The following is a 23,383-nucleotide window of genomic DNA, read 5'->3' on the forward strand; positions in this document are numbered from 1 at the left end:
GCGCGTGTTCAGAGACAGAGAGCGTCAGAGAGCGCGTGTTCAGAGACAGAGAGCATCAGAGAGCGTTAGAGAGCGCGTGTTCAGAGACAGAGAGCGCGTGTTCAGAGACAGAGAGCGTGTGTTCAAAGAAGGAGAGCGCGTGTTCAGAGACAGAGAGTGTGTGTTCAGAGAAAGAGAGCGTCAGAGAGCGCGTGTTCAGAGACAGAGAGCGTGTGTTCAGAGACAGAGAAAGAGAGCGCATGTTCAGAGACAGAGAGCGCGTGTTCAGAGACAGAGAGTGTGTGTTCAGAGAAAGAGAGCGTCAGAGAGCGCGTGTTCAGAGACAGAGAGCGTGTGTTCAGAGACAGAGAAAGAGAGCGCATGTTCAGAGACAGAGAGCGCGTGTTCAGAGACAGAGAGCGTGTGTTCAGTGACATAGAGCGTGTGTTCAGCGTCAGAGAGCGTCAGAGAGCGCGTGTTCAGAGACAGAGAGCGCGTGTTCAGAGACAGAGAGCGTCAGAGAGCGTGTGTTCAGAGACAGAGAGCGTGTGTTCAGAGACAGAGAGCGTTAGAGAGCGCGTGTTCAGAGACAGAGAGCGTGTGTTCAGAGACAGAGAGCGTCAGAGAGCGCGTGTTCAGAGAAGGAGAGCGCATGTTCAGAGACAGAGAGCGTGTGTTCAGAGACAGAGAGCGTCGGAGAGCGTCAGAGAGCGTTAGAGAGCGTGTGTTCAGAGACAGAGAGCGTGTGTTCAGAGACAGAGAGCGCGTGTTCAGAGACAGAGAGCGCGTGTTCAGAGACAGAGAGCGTGTTCAGAGACAGAGAGCGCTTGTTCAGAGACAGAGAGCGCGTGTTCAGAGACAGAGAGCGTGTGTTCAGAGACAGAGAGCGTGTGTTCAGAGACAGAGAGCGTGTGTTCAGAGACAGAGAGCGCTTGTTCAGAGACAGAGAGCGCGTGTTCAGAGACAGAGAGCGCGTGTTCAGAGACAGAGAGCGTGTTCAGAGACAGAGAGCGCGTGTTCAGAGACAGAGAGCGTGTTCAGACGCTCACCTGGGCCTGCACCGCTTCCTGCACGGCTCTGGCCTTCAGACTCGGCCTGCGGAGTCTCTTCTCGTCCTGCCTCTCAGCTGCCCCTCCCCCGGCCTTCTCCTGTGGCTCCTCCCCCCTCTGCCGCTTCCGGCCTCTGGACTGACGCTTGGGGGAGACAGAGAGCGCGCGTTCAGAGACAGAGAGCGCGACACAGAGAGCGCTCGTTCAGACAAAGAGCGTGTGTTCAGAGAGAGAGAGCGTGAGACAGAGAGCGTGTTTTCAGAGACAGAGAGCGTGTGTTCAGAGAAGGAGAGCGCGTTTTCAGAGACAGAGAGCGTGTGTTCAGAGACAGAGAGCGTGTGTTCAGAGAAGGAGAGCGTGTGTTCAGAGAAGGAGAGCGCGTGTTCAGAGACAGAGAGCGTGTGTTCAGAGAAGGAGAGCGCGTTTTCAGAGACAGAGAGCGTGTGTTCAGAGAAAGAGAGCGTGTGTTCAGAGCCAGAGAACGTGTGTTCAGAGACAGAGCGTCAGAGAGCGTGTGTTCAGAGACAGAGAGCGTGTGTTTAGAGACAGAGAGCGCGTGTTCAGAGAGTGCGCGTTCAGAGACAGAGAGCGCGTGTTCAGAGACAGAGAGCGCGACACAGAGAGCGCTCGTTCAGAGACAGAGAGCGTGTGTTCAGAGAAGGAGAGCGCGTGTTCAGAGACAGAGAGCGTGTGTTCAGAGACAGAGAGCGTCAGAGAGCGCGTGTTCAGAGACAGAGAGCGCGTGTTCAGAGACAGAGAGCGCGTGTTCAGAGACAGAGAGCGTGTTCAGAGACAGAGAGCGCTTGTTCAGAGACAGAGAGCGTGTTCAGACGCTCACCTGGGCCTGCACCGCTTCCTGCACGGCTCTGGCCTTCAGACTCGGCCTGCGGAGTCTCTTCTCGTCCTGCCTCACAGCTGCCCCTCCCCCGGCCTTCTCCTGTGGCTCCTCCCCCCTCTGCCGCTTCCGGCCTCTGGACTGACGCTTGGGGGCGGAGCGTGGCTTGCTGGAAAGCATGTAGTTGTGCTCCCTGTAGGGCACAGCTACGGTGAAGGGCGGTTCTACAACTCTATGAGCCGAGGAAGAAGGTTCGGCCGTCTGAGAGGAGACCGAGGACCAAGAGGCCGTCTGCACGGCTTCAGCCTGAGAGAAACCAAAGTCAGAACCAGAATCAGTTACCTGAGTTATCTACCTGTGGGGAGGGGTTACCTGAGTTATCTACCTGTGGGGAGAGGTTACCTGAGTTATCTACCTGTGGGGGGGGGTTACCTGAGTTATCTACCTGTGGGGGGGGGGGTTACCTGAGTTATCTACCTGTGGGGGGGGGGGTTACCTGAGTTATCTGGGATCCGTCCGTTTGACGCGGCTCCTGGTCCTCCTCGTGCCTGGGCTCCCCGCCTCTGGTCGGCTTCCTGGTGGAAATGGAAGCAACAGCGAGGCGATGGGGAGGGGGCGGGGCTAAAGCTGCAGTGGTAGGAGCTTTGACCTGGATGCAGGAAGCATCACGGACCTGAGGGACGAAGACCACCTGACGGGGCGCCACCTGCAGGAGGAGGCGGGGCTTCTCCACCTGCTCCACCTGCTCCAACTGCAGCAGCTGCTTCTCCACCTGCTCCACCTGCAGCAACTGCTTCTCCACCTGCTCCGCCTGCAGGAGGAGGCGGGGCTTCTCCACCTGCTCCAACTGCAGCAGCTGCTTCTCCAGCTGCTCCACCTGCAGCAACTGCTTCTCCACCTGCTCCGCCTGCAGGAGGCGGGGCTTCTCCACCTGCTCCACCTGCAGCAGCTGCTTCTCCACCTGCTCCACCTGCAGGAGGCGGGGTTTCTCCACCTGCAGCAGCTGCTTCTCCACCTGCTCCGCCTGCAGGAGGCGGGGTTTCTCCACCTGCTCCACCTGCAGCAGCTGCTTCTCCACCTGCTCCGCCTGCAGGAGGCGGGGTTTCTCCACCTGCTCCACCTGCAGCAGCTGCTTCTCCACCTGCTCCACCTGCAGCAGCTGCTGCAGGTGGAGCAGCATCAGCCTCCGCCTCTCCTGTTCCACCCCCTGCTGCTGCCTCCTCGCCCTCCTCTGCTGCAGCGCTCCGGCCACCGTCCGGCTGTCCCTCGTCTTGGTGTCGGGGGGCGGTGTCAGAGGTGCGGCCTTGTTCTGCCGCCGCCCGATCATTTCCCTGCAGCCGATGACGTCCACGTTCATGGCGTGCAGGAGCAGCAGGAAGACGGAGGTGGAGGTCACGCCGCTCCGCTCGCAGCCCTCCCTCAGGACGTCCGCCAGCGTCCGCCTGGTGCTCGAGGCGATCAGCAGGTTTCCGATCCACGGCGTCACGGCGGCCTGCAGCTCGTACTCCATCCCCTTCTCGCTCCCTTTACTCCCGCCGGCGCCGCCTCTCTGCCGGGCGCCGCGGCGGCTCAGGTGGGTCCGCAGCTGGTCGGCTGACACCATCATCATGGCGCTTTTGCTGTGGCGCTCCTCCCACCGCAGCTCTCTGGGACGCGGGCCTATGACCACCGAGCGTCCAGACTTTCCTACGATGGTGGAGCGAACGGGTTTCCCGTCCTGAGGGTCCGACGATGGCGGCAGCGCCACCGGGCGGAAGCTCAGCGAGTCGGAGGCGAGTTTCTCTGCTGGGAGCCACTCCTGCAGGGGCGGGATGGCGTACTCCACCTCCTCCTCCGCCTCCTCCTCAATCCTCTCCTCCTTCGCCGTCTTCTCCTCCTCTTCATCACTGTCCATATATGGTATCAGCAGCTCCTCCTCCTCCTCATCAGTTAGCTCCTCCTCCTTCACCCTCACCAGACGCCTCCTGATGGTCCTCTTGGCTTCAGCTCCTCTCTTCTTCTTCTCTCCTGCTGCTTTCCTGGGACGTTTCTCCCTTTTCTTTCCCTGTCAGAGACACAAAGTCAGCTCACACTTTATTACATCCTGTGTGGGGTCATATGAGCTCAGCTCACACTTTATTACATCCTGTGTGGGGTCATATGAGCTCAGCTCACACTTTATTACATCCTGTGTGGGGTCATATGAGCTCAGCTCACACTTTATTACATCCTGTGTGGGGTCATATGAGCTCAGCTCACACTTTATTACATCCTGTGTGGGGTCATATGAGCTCAGCTCACGCTTTATTACATCCTGTGTGGGGTCATATGAGCTCAGTTCATGCTTTATTACATCCTGTCTGGGGTCATATGAGCTCAGTTCATACTTTATTACATCCTGTGTGGGGTCATATGAGCTCAGCTCACACTTTATTACATCCTGTGTGGGGTCATATGAGCTCAGTTCATACATTATTACATCCTGTGTGGGGTCATATGAGCTCAGTTCATGCTTTATTACATCCTGTCTGGGGTCATATGAGCTCAGCTCACACTTTATTACATCCTGTGTGGGGTCATATGAGCTCAGCTCACACTTTATTACATCCTGTGTGGGGTCATATGAGCTCAGCTCACACTTTATTACATCCTGTGTGGGGTCATATGAGCTCAGTTCATACATTATTACATCCTGTGTGGGGTCATATGAGCTCAGTTCATACTTTATTACATCCTGTGTGGGGTCATATGAGCTCAGTTCATACTTTATTACATCCTGTGTGGGGTCATACGAGCTCAGTTCATACTTTATTACATCCTGTGTGGGGTCATATGAGCTCAGCTCACACTTTATTACATCCTGTGTGGGGTCATATGAGCTCAGTTCATACATTATTACATCCTGTGTGGGGTCATATGAGCTCAGTTCATACTTTATTACATCCTGTGTGGGGTCATATGAGCTCAGTTCATACATTATTACATCCTGTGTGGGGTCATATGAGCTCAGTTCATACATTATTACATCCTGTGTGGGGTCATATGAGCTCAGTTCATACATTATTACATCCTGTGTGGGGTCATATGAGCTCAGTTCATACTTTATTACATCCTGTGTGGAGTCATATGAGCTCAGTTCATGCTTTATTACATCCTGTCTGGGGTCATATGAGCTCAGTTCATACTTTATTACATCCTGTGTGGAGTCATATGAGCTCAGTTCATGCTTTATTACATCCTGTGTGGGGTCATATGAGCTCAGTTCATACTTTATTACATCCTGTGTGGGGTCATATGAGCTCAGTTCATACTTTATTACATCCTGTCTGGGGTCATATGAGCTCAGTTCATACTTTATTACATCCTGTGTGGGGTCATATGAGCTCAGTTCATACTTTATTACATCCTGTGTGGGGTCATATGAGCTCAGTTCATACTTTATTACATCCTGTGTGGGGTCATACGAGCTCAGTTCATACTTTATTACATCCTGTGTGGGGTCATATGAGCTCAGCTCACACTTTATTACATCCTGTGTGGGGTCATATGAGCTCAGTTCATACATTATTACATCCTGTGTGGGGTCATATGAGCTCAGTTCATACTTTATTACATCCTGTGTGGGGTCATATGAGCTCAGTTCATACATTATTACATCCTGTGTGGGGTCATATGAGCTCAGTTCATACATTATTACATCCTGTGTGGGGTCATATGAGCTCAGTTCATACATTATTACATCCTGTGTGGGGTCATATGAGCTCAGTTCATACTTTATTACATCCTGTGTGGAGTCATATGAGCTCAGTTCATACTTTATTACATCCTGTGTGGGGTCATATGAGCTCAGTTCATACTTTATTACATCCTGTGTGGGGTCATATGAGCTCAGTTCATACATTATTACATCCTGTGTGGGGTCATATGAGCTCAGTTCATACATTATTACATCCTGTGTGGGGTCATATGAGCTCAGTTCATACTTTATTACATCCTGTGTGGAGTCATATGAGCTCAGTTCATACTTTATTACATCCTGTGTGGGGTCATATGAGCTCAGTTCATACTTTATTACATCCTGTGTGGGGTCATATGAGCTCAGTTCATACTTTATTACATCCTGTCTGGGGTCATATGAGCTCAGTTCATACTTTATTACATCCTGTGTGGGGTCATATGAGCTCAGTTCATACTTTATTACATCCTGTCTGGGGTCATATGAGCTCAGTTCATGCTTTATTACATCCTGTCTGGGGTCATATGAGCTCAGTTCATACTTTATTACATCCTGTGTGGGGTCATATGAGCTCATTAACCCTTTGTGCGGTCTTATCATTCTGTTTACTCCCCCTTGTCCTATGGGACAAAAAATAAAAAATAAATTTGTTGGTGTTTCTGATCTGTGGTGTTCCTCAGGGATCTATACTTGGACCCCTTTTATTTTCTATATAAACTGAAGTCTGCAGACCAACTAAGACCCTAAAATAACTGCCCAACTCCTGATGTGGCACCACAGCATGATGCTCTGACAGGTGTGAGAATAAAATAACTTTATTTAACCCTTTGTGCGGTCTTAACATTGTTTTTACTCCCTTTGTCCTACGGGTCAAAAATGACCCGCCCTACCAAAGCCCCAAAATAAAGCAACTTAATTGAATTTTAAATCCAAAATCTATTTTGTATGATGAAACCACCTGTTATTTATCTATTCAACTCAATTCAATACATTTTTTTATCATGTATTTTTTGTTACACAATACAAAAACACAATCAGCAGATTTCAGGATTACACTTTTTTTTTTTTTCCTGTCAGTTGGACCAACAGTTTTCTTTTACATAATAAAGGTTTATTATTGCTATTATATAAATGTGAAGTAATTACTTCTGAATTAATTATATTGAAAGTGAAAAAAACCAGTGAACTTTTTTCTGGTGTTTAAATGTTTTTATAATTCACGGGTCAAAACTGACCCATAAGACAATCTTTGTGCCCTAGTGGTGTACAGCCCACATGGAAACATAAACAAAAATAAAGTGTGACTTTTTCTAATGATGGGGTCCCTTTAGGAAGAGGCATAAAAGATAGTTTACGGTATTTTTTCTAAAGCTAAACATGGTCGTGGCTCACTTTTGACCCGCAAGACAACAGGAGGGTTAAAGGTGCTGAGATGGCATGAGACAGACTGACAGCAGCTAAACCTGAGCTGGTATCAGGACCCCTGCACAGCTGTCTCTTTCCTGCCTGTGAGACGGAGCCTCTCCGGCTCGTATTAGCTGTGGCGTACCGCAGGGCTCTGCTTCGGGTCCAGTTTCTTTCTGTTCATATGCTCCCCTTCCTCTTTTCATTTCATTAATCTTGGCCCTTAACGTCGGACCCTCAGCAGAGACCTCAGTGAACACTTTGACCCCAGGAACAAGTCCTGCCCCCCTGAGAAATGCCCTGTCCATCCAAAGAAAACCGGACAGAAAAAAGGCCACGATTTATTATCTCTGTTTGTGTCTTGTATTGATAGAATAAATGCAGGTGTTGATTAAAAAAAAAAAAAAAGCATATATCTGCAAAGTTTATAGCTTTATTTATTTTTTGTTATAAAAGGCGATTTTCCCATTTTCTGATGTTTTTGTTGTATATAATGATCTGAAATGTAGACTTAATGAAGGTAATAAAAAGCTGGAGTTGGCTGGATGTCTTGCCCCGAGTATCTACTTGAATTTAAACCCTCAATGGAGAATGTGGAGCATGTTAATTAAAATAAAAAATTAAAATTGACAGTCATGATTTATGCTAGTGTGACCATATTTTCATTACCGTATTGAATTATTACTATTATTATTATTATTATGCTTGAAGTTGTAGTAGTGGTTTTCCACCGATCTTTTTCAGGTATTGTTTTCTGCCCCCCCAGATGAGCTAACTGCCCCCCCCCCACACGCCATTCTGGTCACACCTCTGGCTCACCTGAGAAGAAGGTTGGCTCAGTTTCCTCCACTCTCTCATGCACTGAGAGTCCAAACGATGTGGGATCTCTGCAGCGATCTTCGCCCAGCGACCTGAAACGCACCGACACCACGTGGGTTAGTCAGCATGCTGCGATTTTATTTTATTTTTGACATATATATCTTTTTTAGGTTGTCAATATACAATCCAAGATCAATCTGAAAGGATACATTTCACCGACTTTTCCCATTTTAGAACTCCCACAACCTAGAGTCACATTTACTTGACTTAGCCACATAACAATGGGTAATAGTGCTGATAAGCAAACACAACTCTATCCCCAGCCCAAAGGAAAAAAAATGGGGAGGTAGGGGTGAACAGGAAAAATAAATAAATAAATAAATAATAAAAGGGAACATTCAGAGCAGTCAAAACAGCACAAATACGCTATGACCACCACTACATTGAATCATAGACACACTGGCTTCTTAGAGAACTCTGAGAGGATAAATACACACCTATAATATCTTAATTAGCACCAACCATCCTAATCATTAATCATCTAGAGATGGAATGGAGTTGACCAAAGAAAGAATGGGATTCCAAGTTTTATAGAATTTGTCAGAGCACCCCCTAATACTGTACTTGATTTTTTTCTAAGTGTAGGAATGACATTAAGTCCTTTAGCCAAGAGTAAAGGGAGGGAGGATTCTTATCCTTCCAATGAAGTAAAATACGTCTACGAGCTACCAAAGATACAATTATTTTCCCTGTTGGTGAAGAGTGTGAAATCCGCAGGTACACCAAAGATGGAGGTTAAACGGCTCGAAAGCCCTGGCTTGTTTAGCGATGTTGCGATTGTTGCGATCTTTACCGAGGCAACGGCACGTGCCTCGGTAAAGTGTAATATGGTTTCGAAACGTTTATAATTCCTCATAGATGGAAGGCGCTGTACAAAATAAAAGTATTATTATTATTATTATTATTTTCAACCCAGCTCGGGTCTCATTCATGAAACGTTCGTAAAGTTACGGACGGATTTGCACAAAAAAAAAATAAAAAATCTCCAGATAACCACTAGCTACGTTTTACCTCATGTCACGGTTAGCCACAAGATAGCTTTTCAAGCCAGTTCGGTAACTAGATAGCTGGCGCTACTTAACTGAAAAACGTTGATAACTAGCTAGCTACTGGCTAGCCTTTGACATCTTGAACTGAAACCAATTGAAGTTGTGGCATTTCATATCATTGTAGTTCTATGAACCGTTCTTAAAAAGTCTACTAGTTGGCGTTAGCAAGTGGGATGAGCAACATTTCTGCTGCTACAATAATCCCAAGGGAAACACTGTTTTAATGTACTAAAAAGTGGAATGCTCATGTATGTAGACCAAATATTGAATTTATCACACTTGGGTGTTGAAAAAAACTGTTGTATATGGGTTCATATAAAGTACAAAGTAAGATGGGCTTCCTAAAAAAATTCCCACCCTACAATATATGCCTGCCACCCCATGTATAAATCTCTAGAATTGCCACTGGGCGACGGCCATCTTTGACTCACCGACGCCATGTTTCTCCACCAGCCGGTGCAGCAGCTCCCTCTCCTGCCCGTCAAACGCTCCCCTCCTCAGGCCTCCTCTCAGGCAGTCCAGGTACCTGCACACAAACACCTTTACCCGCCATCCTCCGGGGGTCTCCAGTAATGTTCCGAGCATGTGTTTTGTTTGTTTTGTTAAACGGTGTCATACACCAAAAAGGTGCCCGGCCCGCATGGGCTTACAAGACCCACCATAAGTAATAAAGAGCAACAGTCCAAAGAACATCTATATAATGGCTAATCCAACATGTACGGTCCTCAGTAGACAACAAACCCCACTCAAACATAAAGTTGGTGAGCTTCAAACACATATCGGGCTAAATAAAACACTTTTTCGCTAAACAAATATGTGAGTCTACACTCATTGGACATAGAAAACAAATCATGACATTCCAGGGTCTGATTTCATTTCAACCCCCCCCCCCCCCGTCGGTCAGCAGGTCAAACAGCTTGATAAAAAAGAAATGAAAAAGACTTTGAAGGCCAAAATCAACCTTTAAAAACCTTTGAAACCTCTCCCCTTTAACCTCTCTTAATCTTCTGCATTGTTTGATGGACTGCAGAGGGAGTCAAAGTTCTGGTTCCCTGGCCGGGCTCACCTGTCTCTGCAGCCGCCGTCGGTGCGTCCAGGAACCTCCAGCCTCACCTTCCACCAGCTCTTCTCTCCATGGCGCGCCACGGCGTTCAGCAGCAGCTGAAACATGGACAGATTCAGTCTCTGGGACACCTCAGGACCATCCAAGTCAGGCGAGTCATTGGAATTATGCTGCTGTAGCCTCCATGTTGGGGGGGGTATCCTGGTGCATTATAGTTTATTACAGTCTGACTAAATCTGGGTCAGAAGATACAAACACTAAATTAAAGGGGAACTGCGGTATTTTCACCCCCCTCACCGCTTTTTTGATATTTACTGCTGTCTCCGGTATTTGCCTAATTTTGATTCTTCTCTACCTGCTTCAGAACGACAAGCATGGTGCATGTCCAAAAAGGTCCGTAAAAGCACCATAAACGTCCGTTTTCAGAATAATCAACTCACCGGAGTGGTTACTGGTGTGCACTGGTAATCCAAATCAAATTTCGTTGTGAAAAGTTGCTTCTGTCGTGTTTTATTTGACATTTTGTCCTGGATGTTCGTTGATATCACTCCGCCACCGCTAAGAAAATAGTGCGAGCATGAACGAGCCGCCAAATAAAACACGACAGAAGCAACTTTTCGCCACGAAATTTGATCTGGATTACCAGCGCACACCAGTAACCACTCCGGTGAGTTGATGATTTTGAAAACGGACGTTTATGGTGCTTTTACGGACCTTTTTGGACGTGCATATGACTTGCCGTTCTGAAGCTGGTTGAGATGAATCTAAATTAGGCAAATACCGGAGACAACAGTAAACATCAAAAAAGCGGTGAGGGGGGTTCTAAAACATTGCAGACGACTCAGAAAAGAGGCTTAATGTGGAAAATACAGGAATTCCCCTTTAAAAAGTGTTTCTTTTTTTCTTTTTAACCTTTATTTTAGCAGGAAAATAGACCCGTTGAGATTAAAAATCTCTTTTACAAGGGCGTCCTGGCCAAGTGGCAGCACAAGTTACAAAATTAAAATTTCCGTTGCATTAAAATAACAAATCAAGTAAAACAATTACAGACAAGGGACTCGGTCTCAAGTGTTCTCATCCTGGAATTAAAATCGCTCAATGGAATCCGTTCCGTTAATTTAAAATCCTTTTGTAAATTGTTCCATGAGGTAGGAGCAGAAAAAGCAAAGGCCCTTCTTCCCTGTTTCCCAGTCCCACCCGGTACAGACTCTCAGCTCATGGGTAAAAACCATGTTTTCTAAGTTTTCTGAGTGGATCAGAACCAGTCAGAGCATCCGCCTGCTCACATCTACAGAAACCAACAAATGTACCTGGTCCTCCTCTTTGGTCCAGGGGCCTTTCTTCAGGCTCGGGTCCAAAACCTGGTTCCACCTGTAGATGAGCTGACCCGGATCACGACCCTCCATGAAGTAGCTCACTGACAGAGAGAATCAGTCAGAGTGTGATGATGTCAGAGTGTGATGTCAGAGTGTGGTGATGTCAGAGTGTGGTGATGTCAGAGTGTGGTGATGTCAGAGTGTGATGATGTCAGAGTGTGGTGATGTCAGAGTGTGATGATGTCAGAGTGTGGTGATGTCAGAGTGTGATGTCAGAGTGTGGTGATGTCAGAGTGTGATGATGTCAGAGTGTGGTGATGTCAGAGTGTGATGTCAGAGTGTGATGATGTCAGAGTGTGGTGATGTCAGAGTGTGATGTCAGAGTGTGGTGATGTCAGAGTGTGGTGATGTCAGAGTGTGATGTCAGAGTGTGGTGATGTCAGAGTGTGATGTCAGAGTGTGATGTCATTACTCTGCGTGTAGGGGATGAAGTTTCCGATCCGCATCTTGTCCACAAGCTCTCTGAGCAGAACATCTTCTTCCGGGGTCCAAATCTTCCGTTTCAGAGACACGGAGACGAACCGCTGGAACATCTGAAGGCACATGAAGGCCGTCCTCCCCGTCTGAGAGAGAGAGAGACGGGTTAGAGAGAGACGGGTCAGAGAGAGAGAAGGGTTAGAGAGAGAGACGGGTTAGGGAGAGACGGGTCAGAGAGAGAGAAGGGTCAGAGAGAGACGGGTCAGAGAGAGACGGGTTAGAGAGAGACGGGTCAGAGAGAGAGAAGGGTTAGAGAGAGAGACGGGTTAGAGAGAGAGAAGGGTTAGAGAGAGACAGGTCAGAGAGAGACGGGTCAGAGAGAGACGGGTTAGAGAGAGACGGGTCAGAGAGAGAGACGGGTTAGAGAGAGAGAGACGGGTCAGAGAGAGACGGGTTAGAGAGAGACGGGTCAGAGAGAGACGGGTCAGAGAGAGACGGGTTAGAGAGAGACGGGTCAGAGAGAGAGAAGGGTTAGAGAGAGAGACGGGTTAGAGAGAGAGAAGGGTTAGAGAGAGACAGGTCAGAGAGAGAGACGGGTTAGAGAGAGACGGGTTAGGGAGAGACGGGTCAGAGAGAGAGACGGGTTAGAGAGAGAGAGACGGGTCAGAGAGACGGGTTAGGGAGAGAGAGACGGGTTAGAGCGAGAGACGGGTTAGAGAGAGAGAGACGGGTTAGAGCGAGAGACGGGTTAGAGAGAGAGACGGGTTAGAGAGAGAGACGGGTTAGAGAGAGAGACGGGTTAGAGAGAGAGACAGGTCAGAGAGAGAGACGGGTCAGAGAGAGACGGGTTAGGGAGAGAGAGACGGGTTAGAGCGAGAGACGGGTTAGAGAGAGAGAGACGGGTTAGAGCAAGAGACGGGTTAGAGAGAGAGACGGGTTAGAGAGAGAGACGGGTTAGAGAGAGAGACGGGTTAGAGCGAGAGACGGGTTAGAGAGAGAGACGGGTTAGAGAGAGAGACAGGTCAGAGAGAGAGACGGGTCAGAGAGAGAAGTGTTAGAGAGATATGGGTCAGAGAGAGACGGGTTAGGGAGAGACGGGTCAGAGAGAGAGAAGGGTTAGAGAGAGACGGGTCAGAGAGAGACGGGTCAGAGAGAGAGACGGGTCAGAGAGAGACGGGTCAGAGAGAGAGAAGGGTCAGAGAGAGACGGGTCAGAGAGAGACGGGTCAGAGAGAGACGGGTCAGAGAGAGAGACGGGTTAGAGAGAGATGGGTCAGAGAGAGACGGGTCAGAGAGAGACGGGTTAGAGAGAGACGGGTCAGAGAGAGAGACGGGTTAGAGAGAGACGGGTTAGAGAGAGAGAGACGGGTTAGAGCGAGAGAGACGGGTTAGAGCGAGAGACGGGTTAGAGAGAGAGAGACGGGTCAGAGAGGACGTGTTAGAGAGCGAGACGGGTCAGAGAGAGAGATGGGTCAGAGAGAGACGGGTCAGAGAGACGGGTTAGAGAGAGAGAGAGGAAGAGACGGGTTAGAGAGAGACGGGTCAGAGGGGACGTGTTAGAGAGCGAGACGGGTTACAGAGACGGGTCAGAGAGAGAGACGGGTTAGAGAGAGACGGGTCAGAGAGACGGGTTAGAGCGAGAGACGGGTTAGAGAGAGAGAGACGGGTTAGAGAGAGAGAGACGGGTTAGAGCGAGAGACGGGTTAGAGAGAGAGAGACGGGTTAGAGAGAGAGAGACGGGTTAGAGAGAGAGAGACGGGTCAGAGAGGACGTGTTAGAGAGCGAGACGGGTCAGAGAGAGACGGGTCAGAGAGAGAGACGGGTTAGAGAGAGAGAGAAAGAGACGGGTTAGAGAGAGACGGGTCAGAGAGAGACGGGTCAGAGAGAGACGGGTCAGAGAGAGAGACGGGTTAGAGAGAGAGAGAAAGAGACGGGTTAGAGAGAGACGGGTCAGAGGGGACGTGTTAGAGAGCGACGGTTCAGAGAGACGGGTTAGAGAGAGAGACGGGTTAGAGCGAGAGACGGGTTAGAGAGAGAGAGACGGGTCAGAGAGGACGTGTTAGAGAGTGAGACGGGTCAGAGAGAGAGATGGGTCAGAGAGAGACGGGTCAGAGAGAGAGATGGGTCAGAGAGAGACGGGTCAGAGACGGGTTAGAGAGAGAGAGAGAGAGGGGTTAGAGAGAGACGGGTCAGAGGGGACGTGTTAGAGAGCGAGACGGGTTACAGAGACGGGTCAGAGAGAGAGACGGGTTAGAGAGAGACGGGTCAGAGAGACGGGTTAGAGAGAGAGAGACGGGTTAGAGCGAGAGACGGGTTAGAGACAGAGAGACGGGTGAGAGAGGACGTGTTAGAGAGTGAGACGGGTCAGAGAGAGAGATGGGTCAGAGAGAGACGGGTCAGAGAGAGAGATGGGTCAGAGAGAGACGGGTCAGAGAGAGAGACGGGTTAGAGAGAGAGAAAGAGAGAGAAAGAGACGGGTTAGAGAGAGACGGGTTAGAGCGAGAGACGGGTTAGAGAGAGAGAGACGGGTTAGAGAGAGACGGATCAGAGAGAGACGGGTTAGAGAGAGACAGGTCAGAGAGAGAGAGACGGGTTAGAGAGAGAGAGAGAGACGGGTTAGAGCGAGAGACGGGTGAGGGAGAGAGAAATGGGTTAGAGAGAGAGACGGGTTGGAGAGAGACGGGTTAGAGAGACGCGTTAGAGAGAGGCGGTCAGAGAGAGATGGGCTAGAGAGAGAGAGACGGGTTAGAGCGAGAGACGGGTTAGAGAGAGAGACGGTTAGAGAGAGACGGGTTAGAAAGAGACGGGTTAGAAAGAGACGCGTTAGAGAGAGGCGGTTAGAGAGAGAGACGGGTTAGAGCGAGAGACGGGTTAGAGAGAGAGACGGGTTAGAGAGAGACGGGTCAGAGAGAGAGACGGGTCAGAGAGAGAGACGGGTTAGAGAGAGACGGGTCAGAGACAGAGACGGGTCAGAGAGAGAGACGGGTCAGAGAGAGACAGAAGGACAGACAGAAGGACAGGATCCTGTCTCACCCCCAGCTCCTGGGCGATGCTCTCCCAGTGTCTCTCCTCGTGTCTCCTGCTGACCTCCTTCAGCTGCTGCACCTCCTCTTTGCTCCAGGAGCTCTTGTTGATGGACGGGTGGAGGAAGTTCTGCCAGAAGACCCGGATGTCCTCTGCGCCCTTTATTCCTTCGAACTGAGGAAGAGAAGGAGAGCTGAGCACCGCGGCTTCTTCATCACCTCACAGGCTCAATTCACACTTACATCGATGTTTGAGATCTTCTGCCAGTCGTGTTCATCGTATCGATCCCCGATCAGCTCCTCCTCCTTCTTCTCCCTGATCAATCACAGAACACAATGAGACGTGATACTCACACAGCTAGCACATCCACACAGGATGCACATCCTACGCAGGCGCTAAGCTACCACACGGGATCCGCATCCTACGCAGGCGCTAAGCTACCACACGGGATCCGCATCCTACGCAGGCGCTAAGCTACCACACGGGATCCGCATCCTACGCAGGAGCTAAGCTACCACACGGGATCCGCATCCTACGCAGGAGCTAAGCTACCACACGGGATCCGCATCCTACGCAGGCGCTAAGCTACCACACGGGATCCGCATCCTACGCAGGCGCTAAGCTACCACACGGGATCCGCATCCTACGCAGGAGCTAAGCTACCACACGGGATCCGCATCCTACGCCGGAGCTAAGCTACCACACGGGATCCACATCCTACGCAGGAGCTAAGCTACCACACGGGATCCGCATCCTACGCAGGAGCTAAGCTACCACACGGGATCCGCATCCTACGCAGGAGCTAAGCTACCACACGGGATCCGCATCCTACGCAGGCGCTAAGCTACCACACGGGATCCGCATCCTACGCAGGAGCTAAGCTACCACACGGGATCCACATCCTACGCAGGAGCTAAGCTACCACACGGGATCCACATCCTACGCAGGAGCTAAGCTACCACACGGGATCCACATCCTACGCAGGCGCTAAGCTACCACAGCACCGAACTTCTCCAGCTTCAGACGTCCAGCCTTACCTGAGCAGGTCGATCTCCCTCTCCAGCCCGTCCATCTGCTCCCTGAGCTGCTGCCTGCCGGCCTCCTCCACTGAGGACAGCTTCTGGGTCAGGTACTCCACCCTGAGGGACAACAAAGGCTGAATGTCCAACACAAAAGGCTGAATGTCCAACACAAAAGGCTGAATGTCCAACACAAAAGGCTGAATGTCCAACACAAAAGGCTGAATGTCCAACACAAAAGGCTGAATGTCCAACACAAAAGGCTGAGAGACACGGTTAAGACGGCACACCGAAGACCAGCTCATTTTGGTGATTTTATTAGAGCAGAGCGACGGTCTGAGAACGCTTTCAGTGAGCTGACCCGTGGTCTCAATGGGCTGATTTTCAGTCCTAGGGCGTGAATCTAGCCAGGAAGAGGACAAACATACCTACATTTTGATGTATTAATTGTATATAGAGGAGAAACAGCGGCGTCAATTCAGCCAAAGCTAAGGTATGGCAAGGTCACTATAGTCTCATGACTACAGTATCAATAAATCAATAAATATACAATAATCACCATAAAAGTCTGCTATGTAGCTTATCTGTGTGCAAATGCTCACATAGCCGCTAACATAACAATGGACTCGTCTCCGTCTCCCTGTTAGCATTAGCATTAGCATTAGCGGCGGAGCTGCCGCTGGGGCAACATTGGACCCTTTTTTTTGGTGATAAATAAATCTAGTTTTCTGCTTTAATTTCATATATTACATTAATTAGCAAACAACAAATCCCGCTAATAACATCAGCTTTGACCTCCAGGCTCCGTCATCTCGTGGGAGGGAGGGGGGGGATACCACATTTCAAAAGGGAAGATGATACTTAAATCAATTGATTGTGTTCAGAATTTCATTTGTAGTTAATTTATATGTATTAAATAATAGATTAATCAATACAAATTGACACAGAGTAATTCCATAAATTCATTTAAAAAAAAGAAGAGAAACGAACATTTACATTTTCCCCTGGAGCAAAGGTGTGGCAGCCATAGATATGTATAGAACCATAGATATGTATAGAATCATAGATATGTGTAGAACCATAGATATGTGTAGAACCATAGATATGTATAGAATCATAGATATGTATAGAATCATAGATATGTGTAGAATCATAGATATGTATAGAATCATAGATATGTATAGAACCATAGATATGTATAGAATCATTGATATGTATAGAACCATAGATATGTATAGAACCATAGATATGTATAGAACCATAGATATGTATAGAACCATAGATATGTATAGAACCATAGATATGTATAGAACCATAGATATGTATAGAACCATAGATATGTGTAGAATCATAGATATGTATAGAATCATAGATATGTATAGAATCATAGATATGTGTAGAATCATAGATATGTATAGAATCATAGATATGTATAGAATCATAGATATGTGTAGAACCATAGATATGTGTAGAATCATAGATATGTATAGAACCATAGATATGTGTAGAATCATAGATATGTATAGAATCATAGATATGTGTAGAACCATAGATATGTGTAGAATCATAAGCCCTTTTTCCATCAGATTCTGTAGCGAATTAAAAGTTATATCGCATTACTTTGTTGCGATATAAGATGCGTTCGGTTGGTTTTCCATCAAATAGGACGATTCTAGCGAAATAAAATGACATCACCGGAACGTGCTGATGCGCATTATTCTGACTCGACCAGATGACCAGATTTTCCATTACAAAAGTGGCTAATTGTAGCGAATTAGAGTGCACGGTAGCGGGAATTTAATTGCTCGCGCTGTTATTGTCAGCCTCCTGTTATAACAGTTGCTATAACTTTCAAGGCTACGTACCTTTTCACCACCGGCTTTCGTTTTATTTATTAGGCTAGTTACTTATTTAGAGTTATGGACCGTAGGATAGGACTAAACATGCTGCTAGTGCTGCTATGTCAGCTTATAATAGCCGTCAGAAATTTAAGAAGGAGGATGAGAGCGAGGCGAGAATGAATTATGCTGCTTCAGGACCTCCCGAATTGTGTTTAAAAAAAGCAGAGTCTCTGCTCTCGACCAGTCGTTTCTTTTATCATGGGACATTGTTGTTACTAGTTGTTGCTGCTGTTTTGATACCGACAGGATAGGTGAAATGGGGCGGCTGAGTGGCTCAACAACAACAACATTCGAATCCTCGCGCTTTACCAATACCATCTGCGCATGCGTGGCTAGTCTGAATCGCATAAACCTTCTCCATCACTTCTGCAGCGATACAACTTAGCCCTGAACCACCTATTTCGAGCGAATTGATTTAATGCGACAAAACAGGCGTTCTAGCGATTTAACCGTTTTTCCATCATATGTATCGCACTAACTTCTTGATGTGCATCAAATTAAAGCGAATCATGTCGTTGATGGAAAAAGGGCTATAGATATGTATAGAATCATAGATATGTATATAACCATAGATATGTATAGAACCATAGATATGTATAGAATCATAGATATGTATAGAATCATAGATATGTATAGAACCATAGATATGTGTAGAATCATAGATATGTGTATAGAATCATAGATATGTATATAACCATAGATATGTATAGAACCATAGATATGTATAGAATCATAGATATGTGTATAGAATCATAGATATGTATAGAATCATAGATATGTATATAACCATAGATATGTATAGAACCATAGATATGTATAGAATCATAGATATGTATAGAATCATAGATATGTATATAACCATAGATATGTATAGAATCATAGATATGTATAGAATCATAGATATGTATAGAACCATAGATATGTGTAGAATCATAGATATGTGTATAACCATAGATATGTGTAGAATCATAGATATGTGTATAGAATCATAGATATGTATAGAACCATATTATGTATAGAACCATAGATATGTGTAGAATCATAGATATGTGTATAGAATCATAGATATGTATAGAACCATATTATGTATAGAATTGCTAGATGTGTTCCGTCTGAGTTTAGAACGTCCGCGAGACAGTCAAACCTGAGGTAACCATAGTTACAGTAAGTGATCTGCTCTGACGCTATTACTCTTATCTTGCAGAAATCTCCACCATTTTACACTGTTTGTTTTCTTACAAACGTAATTGCCGTGGTAATAATTCTGGATGATTGAATATGTTGAAATGGCGGCTTTTTCTCCTCGAAAAAATTAACTAAATTGTTTCGTTGTGTACCAAAGTACACAACGAAACAAGGTAGGGGGGTCACGGACAGAGGAATACTCAAAAACCCACATTCAGTACTTTACATACTAAAAGACCCTGTGCGATATTTTATTTATTCGGTCATCTGTGCAATAATTCACGTCACTACTGTGAAATATCTTATCTATTTATGGTCAGACTATGTGAATACAATGTGTAATTAACACAAGTGTAGTGCAATATGGGCAATAACTCAACCATAGTGCCATAACTTATTTTATTTAACTCTCTTTACTTTGTATATCTTGTATAGCCTATATTCTTTTTTACACTTTGTTTTAGATTATTCTATATTAATTCTATATTGTATTAATTATTCTATATCATACTGTATTTTAGATTTATAGAGATCCTATGTGTGTGTTTGGAGCTACTGGGGACTTGAATTTCCCTGAGGGAGTCATCCCAAGGGGTAAATAAAGTTGAGTCATGGGGCAAATAAACGTGAAATATTTACGTTTTTATTTAAAAAAAAAAATATGGACTTCGTCTGTAGTGTTATAATTAGCTTACTACTTTGATGTTTATACTAACCTAGACGTTTGAGAATTAAGAGAGTTATGTCTTGAATGTTTGAATGTTTCACCATCAACACAACGAGAGAGCTGCCTGTGGTAAGATGGCCGCCATCTGCGGACGTTCGGCTCCGTTGCCCAGCAACGCGGACGAGACATCTAGCCCTTCTATATATATCTATGATTCTATACATATCTATGGTTCTATACATATCTATGAGTCTATACATATCTATGATTCTACACGTATCTATGATTCTACACATATCTATGATTCTATACTATGGTTCTATACATATCTATGATTCTATACATATCTATGATTCTACACATATCAATGATTCTATACATATCTATGATTCTATACATATCTATGATTCTACACGTATCTATGATTCTACACATATCAATGATTCTATACATATCTATGATTCTATACTATGATTCTATACATATCTATGATTCTACACGTATCTATGATTCTACACATATCAATGATTCTATACATATCTATGATTCTATACTATGGTTCTATACATATCTAGGATTCTATACATATCTATGATTCTATACATATCTAGGATTCTATACATATCTATGATTCTACACATATCTATGATTCTACATATTTCTATGATTCTACACATATCAATGATTCTATACATATCTATGATTCTATACTATGGTTCTATACATATCTAGGATTCTACACATATCTATGATTCTGCACATATCTATGATTCTACACATATCTATGATTCTACACGTATCTATGATTTTACACGTATCTATGATTCTATACTATGGTTCTACACAGATCTATGATTCTATACATATCTATGATTCTATACATATCTATGATTCCACACATATCTATGGATCTATACATATCTATGATTCTACACAGATCTATGATTCTATACATATCTATGATTCTATACATATCTATGATTCTGCACATATCTATGATTCTACACATATCTATGGTTCTACACATTGCTATGATTCTATACTATGATTCTACACATATCTATGATTCTATACATATCTATGGTTCTACACATTGCTATGATTCTATACTATGATTCTATACATATCTATGATTATACACATTTCTATGATTCTATACGTATCTATGATTCTATACATATCTATGATTCTACACGTATCTATGATTCTATACATATCTATGGTTCTATACATATCAATGATTCTACACATATCTATGATTCTATACATATCTATGATTCTATACATATCTATGGTTCTATACATATCTATGGATCTATACATATCTATGATTCTATACATATCTATGGTTCTATACATATCAATGATTCTACACATATCTATGATTCTATACATATCTATGATTCTATACATATCTATGATTCTACACTATCTATGGTTCTATACATATCTATGACTCTATACATATCTATGATTCTATACATATCTATGGTTCTATAAATATCTGATTCTACACATTTCTGTGGTTCTATACATATCTATGATTCTATACATATCTATGATTCTATACATATCTATGATTCTATACATATCTATGGATCTATACATATCTATGATTCTATACATATCTATGGTTCTATACATATCTATGATTCTACACATATCTATGATTCTATACATATCTATGATTCTATACATATCTATGATTCTACACATATCTATGGTTCTACACATATCTATGATTCTATACATACCTATGGTTCTATACATATCTATGATTGTATACATATCTATGATTCTACACATATCTATGGTTCTATACATATCTATGATTCTATACATATCTATGATTCTATACATATCTATGGTTCTATACATATCTATGGTTCTACACATATCTATGGTGGCAGCTGCCATACCCAATTGACGCCCATGATGTCAAATGTCCCAGCATGCCTTTCACCATGGAGGGAATGGAGGGTCATTACCTGGAGAGCTTGGGCTGGATCAGTCTCTTCAGAGTGTCTCTGGCCACCGAGTGGATCAATAGATTCTTCTGCCAGCTCTCCCCTGAGGACACACCGAACAAGTGACAACAGCTTTAAAACTAAAAGTTAGCTACCTTTAATCAGGCTGGGTTTAATAAAAAGAACCTTTAACCCTCCTGTTGTCCTGGGGTCAAAAGTGAGCCACTACCATGTTTAGCTGTAGAATAAACACCTTAAACTATCTTTCTGACTTTTCCTAAAGGGACCCCATCATTAGAAAAAGTCACACTTTATTCTTGTTCATGTTTCCATGTGGGCTGTACACCACTAGGGTACAAAGATTGTCTTATGGGTCATTTCTGACCCGTGAATTATAAAAACATTTAAACACCAGAACACCAGAAAAAAGTTCACTGTTTTTTTTAATTGTTTTTTAACAGTTTTTAACTGTTTTTTTTTTTTTTTTTTTTAAACTGTTTTTTCACTTTTTTTCACTGTTTGTTTTTTTTACTGTTTTTAACTGTTTTTAACTTTAAAAAAAAATGTTTTATCACTTAACTGTTTTTTAAAAATGTTTTTAAAATGTTTTTTTTTTACTGTTTTTTTTAACCGTTTTTTTTAAAATGTTTTTTAACTTTTTAAAAATATTTTTTAACTTTTTTTAAAACTGTTTTTTAACCGTTTTTTTTAACGGTTTTTTTTTAACAGTTTTTTCAATATAATTAATTCAGAAGTAATTACTTCACATTTATATAATAGCGATAATAGACCTTTATTATGTAAAAGAAAACTGAGAAAACAAGAAAACTGTTGGTCCAACTGACAGTAAAAAAAAAAAAAAGTGTAATCCTGAAAGCTGCTGATTGTCTTTTTGCATTGTGTAACAAAAAATACAAGATAAAAAATGTATTGAATTGAGTTGAATAGATAAATAACAGGTGGTTTCATCATACAAAATAGATTTTGGATTTAAAATTCAATTTAGTTGCTTTATTTTGGCCATTTTTGACCCGTAGGGCAAAGGGAGTAAAAACAATGTTAAAACCGCACAAAGGGTTAACTCATAATGGGAACCAGGTTTAGAAAGAATCCAGATTCTAATTAAACTTATTTTCCTTCATACATCGTTTAGGCTTCAGCTTGTTGTCGTCCAGATATCCTGCCATCCTGAGAGCCCTCTGCTTTGCTTCCTGGTTGGCCGGAGGACCCTGGAGACAAGCAGACGAGGCCCCTCATTGGTCAGCGGTCAGCACCGTGTGTGTGTGTGTGTGTGTGTGTGTGTGTGTGTGTGTGAGACAGCCTTACGAGTCCGGTCAGTTTGTCCTTGAAGTACGGTTTCAGGAAGCGGCCCAGGTACTTCTTTACTGGATGCTGATAGGACGAGCGGGACGGCTGTCTTCTGGAAGGCTCTTTGATTGGTCCAGACATCTGAGTCACGAGCTCCCTCTGCACACACAAGCATTTACTGTCAGAACCGACCCGCCTACTGTCCCGGGTCAGAACCCACCCGCCGTCTACTGTCCCGGGTCAGAACCGACCCGCCTACTGTCCCGGGTCAGAACCGACACGCAGCCTACTGTCCCGGGTCAGAACCGACACGCCGCCTACTGTCCCGGGTCAGAACCCACCCGCCGTCTACTGTCCCGGGTCAGAACCGACACGCCTACTGTCCCGGGTCAGAACCCACCCGCCGTCTACTGTCCCGGGTCAGAACCCACCCGCCTACTGTCCCGGGTCAGAACCCACCCGCCGTCTACTGTCCCGGGTCAGAACCGACCCGCCTACTGTCCCGGGTCAGAACCGACACGCAGCCTACTGTCCCGGGTCAGAACCG

The 23,383-nt window shown here is 45.2% G+C and overlaps 1 protein-coding gene across 2 annotated transcripts in view; it reads right to left on the minus strand.

Moving 5' to 3' along the window:
* The window catches only part of snapc4 (small nuclear RNA activating complex, polypeptide 4), a 54,538-nt gene that overhangs the window by 7,693 nt on the left and 23,462 nt on the right, over window positions 1-23,383 (minus strand). For both annotated transcript variants that reach the window (XM_075466978.1, XM_075466977.1), the window contains exons 6-19: window positions 22,855-22,995; window positions 22,673-22,757; window positions 21,550-21,631; window positions 15,827-15,928; window positions 15,032-15,104; window positions 14,799-14,963; window positions 11,762-11,912; window positions 11,284-11,390; window positions 9,977-10,071; window positions 9,342-9,436; window positions 7,802-7,893; window positions 2,360-3,907; window positions 1,867-2,169; window positions 1,029-1,172 (exon numbers count right to left, since the gene is read on the minus strand). In XM_075466978.1, the coding sequence (XP_075323093.1) occupies window positions 1,029-1,172; window positions 1,867-2,169; window positions 2,360-3,907; window positions 7,802-7,893; window positions 9,342-9,436; window positions 9,977-10,071; window positions 11,284-11,390; window positions 11,762-11,912; window positions 14,799-14,963; window positions 15,032-15,104; window positions 15,827-15,928; window positions 21,550-21,631; window positions 22,673-22,757; window positions 22,855-22,995 (3,183 nt within the window). The remainder of the gene's footprint in view (window positions 1-1,028; window positions 1,173-1,866; window positions 2,170-2,359; window positions 3,908-7,801; window positions 7,894-9,341; window positions 9,437-9,976; window positions 10,072-11,283; window positions 11,391-11,761; window positions 11,913-14,798; window positions 14,964-15,031; window positions 15,105-15,826; window positions 15,929-21,549; window positions 21,632-22,672; window positions 22,758-22,854; window positions 22,996-23,383) is intronic.

This window comes from Odontesthes bonariensis, chromosome 6 (assembly GCF_027942865.1).
Source record: "Odontesthes bonariensis isolate fOdoBon6 chromosome 6, fOdoBon6.hap1, whole genome shotgun sequence".
Lineage (NCBI taxonomy): Eukaryota > Metazoa > Chordata > Actinopteri > Atheriniformes > Atherinopsidae > Odontesthes > Odontesthes bonariensis.